Here is a 12,493-nt window from a genome sequence, read left to right as displayed (position 1 = left end):
ACTCCTTCTTGAATATATTTAATGAATTGGCCTCAACTGCCTTCTGTGGTAGAGAATTCCAGTTTCACCACTCTCTGGGTGAAGAAATTCCTCCTCATCTCTATCCTAAATGGCTTACCCCTTATCCTTAGACTGTGACCCCTGGTTCTGGACTCCCTGACCATCGGGAACATCCTTCCTGCATCTAGTCTGTCCAGTCCTGTTAGAATTTTATAAGTTTCAATGAGATCCCCTCTCATTCTTCTAAACTCCAGTGAGTATAAGCCCAAGCGACCCAATCTCTCCTCATACATCATTCCTGCCATCCCAGGTGTCAGCCTGGTGAATCTTTGCTGCACTCCCTCCATGGCAAGAACATTCTTCCTCAGATAAGGCGACCAAAACTGCACACAATACTCAAGGTGTGGTCTCACCAAGGCCCTGTGCAACTGCAACAAAACATCCTTGTTCCTGTACTCAAACCCTCTCGCTACGAAGGCCAACATACCATTTGCCTTCTTAACCGCCTGCTGCACCTGCATGCTTACCTTCAGCGACTGGTGCACAAGGACGCCCAGGTCTCGTTGCACTTCCCCTTCTCCCAATCTATTGCCATTCAGATAATAATCTGCCTTCTTGTTTTTGAAACCAAAGTGGATGACCTCGCATTTATCCACATTATATTGCATCTGCCATGCTTCTGCCCAATCACCCAACCTGTCCAAATCATACAGGAGTTTCTCAGCATCCTCCTCACAGCACACATGCCCACCCAGCTTTGTGTCATCTGCAAACTTGGAGATATTACATCTGGTTCCCTCGTCTACATCATTTATATATATTGTGAATAGCTGGGGTCCTAGGACCGATCCCTGCGGTACCCCACTCGTCACTGCCTGCCACTCGGAAAAAGACCCATTTATTCCAACTCTTTGCTTCCTGTCTGCCAATCAGTTCTTTATCCAAGTCAGTACCTTGCCCCCAATCCCATGTGCCTTAACTTTACACGCTAATCTCTTATGCGGGACCTTATCGAAAGCCTTCTGAAAGTCTAAATACACCACATCCACTGGTTCTCCCTTATCTATTCTACCAGTTACATCCTCAAAAAATTCCAGTAGATTAGTCAAACACAATTTACCTTTTGTAAATCCATGTTGACTTTGTGGATATGTAACCTCCGGAGGAGGACAAATACAGCATGAGGAGTTAGTGAGAGACCTAGTAGAAGCGGTAAAAGGAGCAGAAGAGGTAGCAATGATTAAAATAAAGGCACACCACAAGATAGTGAGCGAGCAACAAAAAGGAAATATGACAGCTGATCAGGCAGCAAGAGCAGCAGGTAGAATAACAGCAGAGAAAGTGAACATTAAAAGAATCCAAGAGGAGACCGAAATGGAGGAGCAGGAGCAGTGGACAAAGAGAGGTGCAGCCAAAGGTAGAGATGGAATATGGAAAAAGGATCACAGGGTGACCGGACTGACACCATATGAACTCAGGACTGGACGAACAGTGTGTCTGCCGGAAGGAGTAGGATCTGGTAGCGAGGGACTGGGACACTTAAAAGATAAAATGAGGAAATACGTACAAACATTGGATAATCAATTGAAGGAGCACAAACAAGAAGTTAAAGAACAACAAGACATCAGAGATAAAAATACACAAAAGCAGGGGGCCTCGGAGCCCCTACCCAAGGTGGGCGAGCAGGTATTTGTTAAAATATTGCCAGAGTGATCGGGATTCTCACCTAGATGGACCAGGCCATTTGAGGTCATCATGACCAGCGATACGTGCGCATGAATAGATATGGGGGGAAAGGGTAGATGGAAACATTGGACCCAATTAAAACGATGAAGCAATAACCCATCTGATCTTAAATCCCACAGGAACAATGGAATAAACACCGGAGATAAACTAACCTCTGGTGACGACCAGGCTTCTGCTTAATTTACAGGGAAACTTCACCATGAAGGTGGGATTACTGCTGGGACACGAAATAAGCGAAGGGACATCCCACATTACACGACAAGTACATGATGGGGAAGCACCATGTTTTAATGGAACAATCACATTCGGAGTCTCATCCACGGCTCCCAATACACAGAAAGAAGAGACAAGCGAACCGAGGATGCTACAATGTCCAGATATGAAACCTGGACCCATGAATGGACTAGTATTATTTACCGAGGGAGAACAATTGTATGGTAACGGGAGACACGAAATTGTACCGGTGCTAATGAACTTAACCATGTTACTGAGAATATTATTTCAAGAAAAAGAAACCAGAAACTGTAAAAGCAGCAGAGAAGTAAAAAGGGCTAACCTGATACCTGGTCTTTAATTGTTAATGAGGCTGGCGCCCATGATGTTACCCCTTGCTGATAGGAACAATGTAGGGCGGCGGGCAGAAACTGTACAGACATTAGGCGATTGCAAACACATTACCATAATGTTTAGGTGATCGTGAACACATTACCAGGATGTTTACTTAGCTGTAACCCATTCAGTAAAATGTGACTTGTATATTTCGAACTGCCAGACCAGGAAATCCAATTAAATGTATACGTGCACAGCTCAGGATTGGTGCAGAATGTACGAGGTGTTAATGCTTTCTCAAAGCAGGGATAAAAATGTAGCACGCTGTATGAGAAATTGCTTACTCTGTTGGATTCGTCAGACTCTTGCAGGAGTCGGTGCCGATATATCAGAGTAAGACTCCGCGGAAAATAAATCATTTAAACTCTCCAGGTGTATTCGACTCAGTGATTGCTGAACCAGACTGAGGGTAAAAGAATCCGTTCTATCATTTGGTGTCAGAAGTGGGATCTCAACGGACAGTCACCGAGAGTTCGCGAACTAGGAGCTGAATCGTCCCGGACGTGGAGGGAGGAAATGGGCCCTGATGTGAGTAATTTTTGTACTGCCTCGGTTTTCCTCCGATTCCGCCAGTCTGATGACGAGTCGGCCAATCGCTAACTCCCGTGTGGTGTCCCACCGAGATCCAGGTCAGTCTGGCGAATACTGGAAGAGATAGGTATTAGGTCAGTGATCGGATATCACTGAGGGTCAGTGATCGGATATCACTGAGGGTCAGTATACGTACTGAGGGAATAACTAGGAACTGTGTAAACTTAGTAATAAGTACTTGTGTCAGGTAAAGCGTCGATCTTGTATCTCACTTGGCCCGCCTAGGCTCTGAACAAGTTTAAAACGCGACTGTGTAAAGTTCACAAGGGGAGTAAGATGGGCAACTGTTTAGATACCACGACTGAATCGGGTAGCGCCTTACAGACCCTTTGTGAACAACATCCTGACAAAGCAAAGCAACTTAGACAGTTGTCGGGAGGATTAAATAAGAAATTAGGAAGTGATCAATGGCCACTAGGAGGAACTAAGAATCTAGATGCCGCTAAAAAGGCTCAAGAACTAATTTGGAAAAGTAACAGGGGTACCACAGCCAAAGAACTAATTGCCCTATGGAGACAGTACTGCCAGGAACTGAAAGAAACTTCCTTGTTAGCAAGCTGGCAGGATAATGCCCTAAAATTAGGAATAGGACTTACCGAAAAAGGGGTAGTCAAACCAGTAGAGGTATTGAAAAAGGAATGTGCTCATGAGAAACGCTCAAAACAAGAGTCTGAAAAGACCATGAGCGAGCCTGGAAAGGCTGATAAGAGTGGATTACGTAATCCAATGGTTGGCCTTGCCTTGACAGAGGGAGATGGTGATGATGATTTGGACGAATGGAATCACAGGGCTCGTGTTGTTCCCCGCGCTCCCCACCGTACGTTAACATTTATCCCCCGGTGGCACCACCCGTACCAACTGCACAAACCCCCGCGCCGACACCTCAAGTATCTGCCAGTGTCGTTTCCCCGCCGCCGTCAGTCACGGTTCAGATGAACAGTCCCCCGCCGGTCCAGATGGGAAACCAACCACCGGGTCCCCAGTATACTGACCCCGTAGCTTTCCGTACCCGACACAAGGGAAGGAGAAACCCACTTCCCCCACCTTTAGATAGTCCAGTAGGGACGCGCAGACGAAGAAGAAAGAGACAGATGGTGCTGAGTAAGAAATCAAACAGTCAGGAACAGAGTTCCCTAGAGGCTCCAGACTATAGTGATACTGACGAGGGAGATTCGGGAGACAACTGGTCATCCCTGGAATCAGAATCCGATACCGAGGGACCCGCCAGACATAAACCGACACCCCGACAGTTGACGGTGAGACAAATGCCTAACCCTGCCTTTAACGCGAATAATCCAGTGGCTGCCGGTAACCCCCGGACCATAGGTATCTTCTACCCCTGGAAACCTAACGAGATAATGGCTATCTTAACCGGGATGCCAGATAGGAAGAAATCCCCCACCTTGTTTGTAGATTTCCTCCGGACTACTACACTCGTCTATAATGCTGAATCAAGAGACTTATGGGCGTTGGTACAGCAGATCTTGACTCCCGCCGAACATGCAAGGTTTTTGGTTAACCTAGGCTTTGCGGACCATGCAGCATTAGAGGTTCAATATGCACAGGGTGATGCTCGTGAACGTGCCATACTCACTGCCCTAACCACTACCCTGCAGAAGCCCATTGATATATCCAAGGTGTTGGATACTAAACCACGAAAGGGCGAGGGAGCAGAGGAATTCCTAGAGAGATTCCCTGAGGTGTATCGGAGTCAGTCAGGAGATGCTAATTACCAGAACGGAGCAAACTCGCCACAATCCTGTGCTATTCTGATAAATTGTCTACCAACCTCGGTGTCTGAAGCAACTAAGACTAACAATATGGACTGGTCAGAGAATAGTCCCAGCCAGATGGCCAGGGCAGTGAAATATTATTGGAAAGAAAATAAGAGCCAATCTGTCAGTTTCCCATACCCTGTAGTGCGAAACAAGTGAGGCAATGGATGGGGATGGTAAACTACTGTAGACAATGGATACCCAACATCGCTCTAGAAACCAAACGACTAACACCATACACCAGTATGGAGGGCGAGTTTCAGCTAGACCCTGTCGCCTTGGGAGCGTTTGAAAACCTAAAGGAAGCATTGTTACAAGCACCAGCGCTGGGGAGACCCCTGTATGACAGGCCCTTCCAGCTATACTGCACTATCCTCAACTGCTGTCCTAACTCAAAAACATGGGGACAAGCATAGGCCAGTGGCTTACTACTCCTCGAAGTTAGATCCGGTAGCGCTAGGGCATCCCGTATGCACCCAGATTCTGACCGCCATCTATAATAGCCTACAATCGGCTGTCAACCTAACTTTGCAACAAGATATTACTGTATACAGTTCGCACTCGGTAACGGCACTATTAGGCCAGTTACAAACTCAGCACCTCACTATGGCCCGACAGAACAAGTGCGAGATATACCTGTTGAATAATCCTAAACTGCAATTTAAGCATTGTACTACTATCAACCCAGCATGTTTTCTCACAGAACCACCCCTCGAACAAACAGACCCGGACATGATTGTCTATTTTTAATCAAGGAAGATACCTCCGTCAGGGAGGATCTGTCTGATGCCCCAATGCAGAGTCCTGACACAACCATGTATGTAGATGGAAGTGCGTCCGTCAGTCCCCTTGGGAAAAGACTTTCTGGATATGCAATCATAGATCAGGACGGTAACACTTTGGAGTCGGCTGCCTTTGAGTTTCCGTATTCCGCCCAACAAGCAGAACTGTTCGCATTAATACGAGCTTGTATCTTAGGGAAGGACTTAAAGGTTAATGTTTATACAGACTCGAGATATGCCTTCGGAGTGGTTCATGATTTCGGACAATTATGGAAAAACAGAGGGTTCCTAACCTCTGCAGGAACACAGATATCCCATCAGAAATTAGTATCTGATTTGCTACAAGCCCTCATGCTACCAAAACAGATCTCTGTGATAAAGTGCTCCGCACACACAGCAGGGACAAACCCCAGTAGATATAGGGAATAGATGCGCTGACCAGGGAGCAAGGGAAGCGTCCCAGGAACAACGAGCGGTTGTGCCTAGAATGATGAGCCAGACTAAAAGCTCAAATAAAAGCAAGTCTCCCTCGGAAAAGCCAATGCCAACCATCCAAGACGTCATTAAGTTACAGGAGGACGCTCCTGACTGTGATAAGGGACTGTGGAAACAGCTCGGTTGTACATATGATTGTGTGTCTAAATTATGGGTCACCCCTGCCGAGCAAACTTGTATGTCAGATGAGCTAGCATTATGGGTTATTGAATGTATACACTTTGCAACTCATTGTGGTGCCAGAGCAACTAGTGACACGTTATTAGCTACATGGTGGCATCCTAGATTACAAGCTCTGGCTCAAGGTATTAGCAGTCGCTGCCTCATTTGTCAGCAGCATAACCCGGGAAAAGGCATACCTTGTGAAATGGGTAAGACGCCGTTACCCACGGGTCCCTTTGAGACCCTCCAGATGGACTACATTGAGTTAGAAAGGTGTCAGTGTTATAAATATGTACTGGTTATTGTTGATGTATTTAGTAAGTGGATTGAGGCCTACCCGACTACGGATAACAAAGCCTCCACTGTTGTAAAAGTTTTAATGAGAGAAATTATTCCCAGGTACGGAATTCCAAACCAATTAAGTTCAGACAACGGTCCTCACTTCGTGGGTCAGGTAACCAAGGAATTCTGCGCTCAAATGGACATCCAACAGCAGCTACATTGTGCTTACAGGCCACAGGCCGCCGGACTGGTCGAGCGGGCTAATCAGACCTTGAAAAATAAACTTGCCAAATTACAGGCTGAGACGGGAACTACATGGCTCAAATTACTCCCCGTGGCCTTGTTCCAAATACGTACTACCCCGGCTGGTGCAGCAAGGTTAAGCCCTGCTGAAATCATATATGGCAGGCCTCTCAAAACCCCGTGGAACCAGGAAGTCCCAAAGACTGTCCACTTTCACCACATGACGGCAGAAATGACCAACTATATTTTGTTGTTAACCAGGGCATTGAAAAGTTTGCACTCCCGGGTACGCGCTGCCTACATCGACCTCCCCCCTATAGTCAGTCCGTCCAAAATCGAGCCCGGAACGTATGTATTGATCAGGAATTGGACGCGAAAAGGACTGGAACCTCGTTGGGAAGGACCCTATCAAGTCCTACTCACCACCCCAACTGCTGCCAAAGTAGAGGGAAAGAGTGCTTGGGTCCACCTCCACCACTGTAAAATTGTCAGTAATACTATGCCTAAAACTTAAAGAATGCTAACCTCCCTTGCTTCCAAGAAATCTCTCCCTAAAACAGACGTGCCGCGCCGACTGACCATGCAGACGCCCCTGTGGATCCTCTCCATCAGTGTCCAGCTCACCCCTGGAATAACTCAACAGCCCAGAAGAAGGACATGCCGGCGGAACCAACCCAAGCGGATACACCACCTATGCCCAGGAGACATGCTTCGGTGCAATGATGATAACCCAGGCGGGTTCAGGAAATGGAACGTGATCAACTTGGACACCTACATTGGGCTTATTAGACAGCCCCACCGCTCGCTAGTGCTGAGAAACGAACACAGAGGAACATTGCCATGCTATTGGACTGAGTGCAAATTTGATTACGTTTGCCGATGCCAGGCGACCAAGTCTGTTACTGCAGGACCATGCAGTATAACTACAGACACCAAAGGACAGAATCGTTGTCTGAAGTTGCCCTCTATTATGAGCAGCTTTGACTATTTTAGGTTAGAAGGTATCCTCACCAAGAAACGTAAACGAGATCTCCAACACATTTTCCCTAAAGAAACCCCGACGGGCAACCTATTCCTCCAGACTCACGCAGCCCTATACTCACCAGAGTCAATTGTTTGTTATCCGCCCCTGACCACTGTGGAGGGGATGTTTGTTCCCCCGGACTTTCTTTTAGATGCTCACCTCCCCCCTCCCACAACCAATATAACAATACCCTATACCTTAACCCCGCCCGCCAATTGCCTGAGACTAAGCAGGAACCCTGGTGGTTACGAGAATTGTTGGAATGGGACGGGCTATGGTTGTAGGTCAGTATGGGTTAAACAGAACTACACCTGCTTGGTGACACGCTGCCTCCACCATCAATGTACGATAGGACCTGACACCGGTAGCTGCACATGTGAGCAATCCGTATGTGTGTCAGTAACCGAAGGAGTGCAAGTTTTATGTGGAGAAGGGAATGGAACAACTCTGAAGGTAGGGGGGGAAACCTTTATGCTAGTAGAAATAGCTAGTACCCAGCCTGCTGATACCCTCGAGATCCAAGGCCTGGACTATTTCCTTCCCCCGAGCCATTTAAGCACAAGGCGGAAACACATATCCGTGATATATACCAAACCAGGCTACTTTTTCTTGGGCCAAGGAAAAGCCACTAATTTCATGGTAATAGGTACCGCCCCCCGGACTGTAGCCATCACCACTCTAACCCCTACCACAGTACCTTGCCCCTCCCAATGGACATCCCACCGAAGAATAGTAGCCAGGGCAGCCTCGAAAGAGTTTTGCTCCAAATGGAAAGATCCTGAATCCCTAGGAGGACACGGAACCTCTGTAGGATATGGATTTGCTGGCCTGTTCTCTATAGGCTATACTGGAGCCTACTTGGCCGCTAATAACCGGAACTACCTTATCTGTGGTCTCACCATCCTGGGTAATGCTACCATGGGGGCCCTCGACGCAGTCACTAAACAATTGTCGGAACTCAGGTTATTCACTATGCAGAACAGATATGCCCTAGACTACCTGCTGGCCCGAGAAGGTGGTGTCTGTGCAATAGTAAAAGGTAAATGCCTTATGGGAGTCCCAGACCAGACAGAGAACATCACCCGCTTTATCACTAAGATAAGGGAACAAATGGATAATATGAAGGAAGCAAGTAACTGGGGAGACTGGGGATTTGGAGGATGGTCTGACTGGTTGATAAATATGGCCATGTACTCAGTAGCTGCCATCGTCTGTATTTTCGTTGGACTAGCAATCATGAAGTGTGTGTTGGGAAGAATGCAGCTAGCTTTGGAGAAAATAGGTGGCCCGAGGATGTTAGTAGTAAGACAGGCCAGTGAATGTGAAATGAAGGAAGTAAAGTACGATGATAATGAAGAATTTGATCGACTAAATAAGATAGACGTACCCGAATAACGGTTGGTTATCATAGAATGATAAAAGGAGGGAATGAGAATATCATTTCAAGAAAAAGAAACCAGAAACTGTAAAAGCAGCAGAGAAGTAAAAAGGGCTAACCTGATACCTGATCTTTAATTGTTAACGAGGCTGGCGCCCATGATGTTACCCCTTGCTGATAGGAACAATGTAGGGCGGCCTGCAGAAACTGTACAGACATTAGGTGATTGCAAACGCATTACCATAATGTTTAGGTGATCGTGAACACATTACCAGGATGTTTACTTAGCTGTAACCCATTCAGTAAAATGTGACTTGTATATTTTGAACTGCCAGACCAGGAAATCCAATTAAATGTATACGTGCACAGCTCAGGATTGGTGCAGAATGTACGAGGTGTTAATGCTTTCTCAAAGCAGGGATAAAAATGTAGCACGCTGTATGAGAAATTGCTTACTCTGTTGGATTCGTCAGACTCTTGCAGGAGTCGGTGCCGATATATCAGAGTAAGACTCCGCGGAAAATAAATCGTTTAAACTCTCCAGGTCTATTCGACTCAGTGATTGCTGAACCAGACTGAGGGTAAAAGAATCCGTTCTATCATTACAATGGCCAGGATATTGTGAAAGGTTTACTAAAACTAGAGAATTGTATGCATATATGATAAAGAATGTAATTAACCGAGCTGCTGATCCGACAGGGGCGACTAATTTTAGGGGACATGCTGCATTCCACCAAAGGATTAAGAGGAGCTTAGGAACCGATATACTCACGGGAATAAACACGGGGACATCATTCATTAATGCCCTAGATATACAAGGAGTCCAAAGTAGTGTGGAATGACTACAAAGGGTAATACAACAGGTTTTAGAGAAGGAAACTGGTTTGGTTCGACAAGGATCAGAGTTGGGAGGACATACGATAAGGAAATTACTTGAGGGAATCAAGGTTATAGAGGACCATGCCAGCATTATCAACAAACTAAACCATAGAGATGAGGAACAGGCAAAAGACGGGGTAGGGAGAGGCTTGTGTCATGCCTATGGCCAATGGATCACCGGACAGTTAAAACACAATCTGGCACAGACACAGCGAGGCGAGGTACCAGACTGGATTAACAGCACACAGCTCTATGGCCTGAGCCAGAATCCAGGCCCTCTGAGTGCTTGTACCCTCAAAGGGATGACCAGAGTATATCCAGTGATACAAAAATGTAAAGCAGAAGTGACAGCAATGATAGGCATGGTACTCCTGATACCAGTGGTGGGACGAGACACGACTCCATACCCACAGTACCAGGTAACAAACATAGGCATAGTGAGGGGTGAGACATACCTCCAATACTATCCAATTGATACCTATGCCATCAGGAAGAATGGTACTATGAGAGGAGTCTCCCTAAACGGATGCCATGGGAAAGGCACGCTTACGATATGCCCACATCCGGTAGGAGAAGGCCCTAAGGATGAGTGCGGCTATAATAAGACAGAGGGGTGTGTGTTGGAATTATCACATGTTGATCACCATCACACCCGCTCGGGATATAGAGGTGAAGGGGAGTATTGTATAGCCACCACAGAGACTGAGTACCAATATAGTAACCTTGTATGTGCAATCACAATGCCTAACTTCTGCTTTACGCCAAAGGTCCCTGTGACAATTGGACACACCAGATTGGTGTATGTACATTCAAGGGAGGAGATAAAACTAAATGTGCCAGATAGTCTGAAGGACGAGTTGGTTAATTATGAAGATCCGGTCAGGGCCCCAATACCCCGCCTGCAAGAGGATCTGCAAGAAATGAAACAGGATTTAAGTAAGATGGTGAAACAATACATAGTGTTGCAAAGGGAACTTGGGGAGTTAGAAAGTGTGGAAATGTACCTTTTAAAGCTGAACATTGTAGTGTATGTACCTTTGAGAACTACTTGTACAGCTCCTGTATACTGTAGTACCGGCAGTGACCACACCTGTATATAAGCCTTGAGCATGCCTCTGTACCCCAGTCTTGAGACTACCCTACTCCAGTAAACACCTGTTGATTGTTAAGTTACAGCATCCGTGTGCTTATTGAAAAACATCATACTCTCAGAATCACGGATCTAACAGTGGCGACGAGTGTCGATTCGAATCTACCTGCAACTCTGCATTTCCCTTCAAGGATTCGCTCCGGGAGGGCGGTGGAAGAAAGTCGAGGCCAGAAACACGGGCGTCGACCACGAGCAACCGCCCAGTCATCCGGCAGAGAGTGAACATCGCTGGGGAGGCTGTGGAGAGCCGGGCTTGGTTCCCCAGCCACGACGATCAGCAATAGACTGACAACAGGTACAGCGCAGACACTTCCCGGCCAGCGGCGGCTGGAGCCGACCGACGGCGGAGAGAAAGCCGAGCAGCATCGACGGGGTAAGACAGAGGGTAAAGCATACATGGCGCAGCCGGGGGTTGAAAACCGAGCAGCGTCGAGGGAAAACAAAACGGAGAGAGGGTAAAGCAGCAGCCGGGTTCAGGATCAAGCGGCGGAAACGGGAAAGGCGCCAGAAAAAAAAAGAACGCACAGAGCACAGCCAGGGCTCAAGGGCTGAACAGTGTCCGCGGGGAGAAGGGAGAGCGCGGGAGACGCCATTGAGCCATGGAGAAGGAAGAGCGTGGGAGACGCCATTTTTAGAAGCCACAGCGGAGAAGAAGGGCGAGCGCGGGAAGGAAGGAAAGCGCGGGAGACGCCATTTTGTGCCAGTGGAGAAGAAGGGGAAGCGCGGGAGATGCCATTTTTGATAGTTAAATCACACCCAGGGATGCCGAAGAGTGGCAGTATCTCTACGTTCGACAATGAAGTCGAAGATTGGGCGACATATGTGGAATGTATTGAGGTGTACTGCAGGGCGAATGAAGTGCCAGATGCTAGGAAAGCACTGGTTTTGTTAAATTCCATGGGTGCAAAAACTTATGGGTTACTGCGAAACCTAATAACCCCAGAGAAGCCTGTGAACAAGAATTTCGAAAGCATAGTAGAAATCCTACAGGACCACTTAAACCCCACACCACTGTTGATAGCAGAACGAGTTAAGTTCCATAAAAGGAACCAACACAAAGACGAAAGTAATGCTGAGTACTTAACGGAACTGCGCAAGCTATCGAAACACTGCCAGTTTGGAGCGGGACTAGCAGATACGTTAAGGGACAAGTTTGTGTGTGGGCTGCAAAGTGAAGGAACCCAGAAACGGCTTCTATCAGAAAAGGATCTCACGCTGGACAAGGCTTTCAGTATGGCAGTATCACACGAAGCAGCCGCAAGGGGCGCTGCAGAGATACAACGGAGACCGCAAGAATATGGCACCAATGAAATGTCATATGGAACAGGGAAGTGTTATCGCTGCGGCAGAACAACACATGACCAGAAGGATTGTTGG

General features: G+C 47.1%; 1 protein-coding gene across 1 annotated transcript in view; it reads right to left on the bottom strand.

Moving 5' to 3' along the window:
• LOC147119148 (uncharacterized) overlaps positions 1-5,390 on the bottom strand; it is a 52,606-nt gene extending 47,216 nt beyond the window's left edge. The window contains exon 1 of the mRNA XM_085984041.1: positions 5,358-5,390. Coding sequence (XP_085840167.1) covers positions 5,358-5,390 — 33 coding nt within the window. The remainder of the gene's footprint in view (positions 1-5,357) is intronic.
• Positions 5,391-12,493: the final 7,103 nt, after the last annotated feature.

Source organism: Somniosus microcephalus, chromosome 4 (assembly GCF_052327205.1).
Source record: "Somniosus microcephalus isolate GS21.2 chromosome 4, FLI_Smic_1.0, whole genome shotgun sequence".
Classification (NCBI taxonomy): Eukaryota; Metazoa; Chordata; class Chondrichthyes; order Squaliformes; family Somniosidae; genus Somniosus; species Somniosus microcephalus.
Note: the sequence above shows the minus strand (reverse complement) of the source record. Positions and strands in the feature narration are given on the sequence as shown.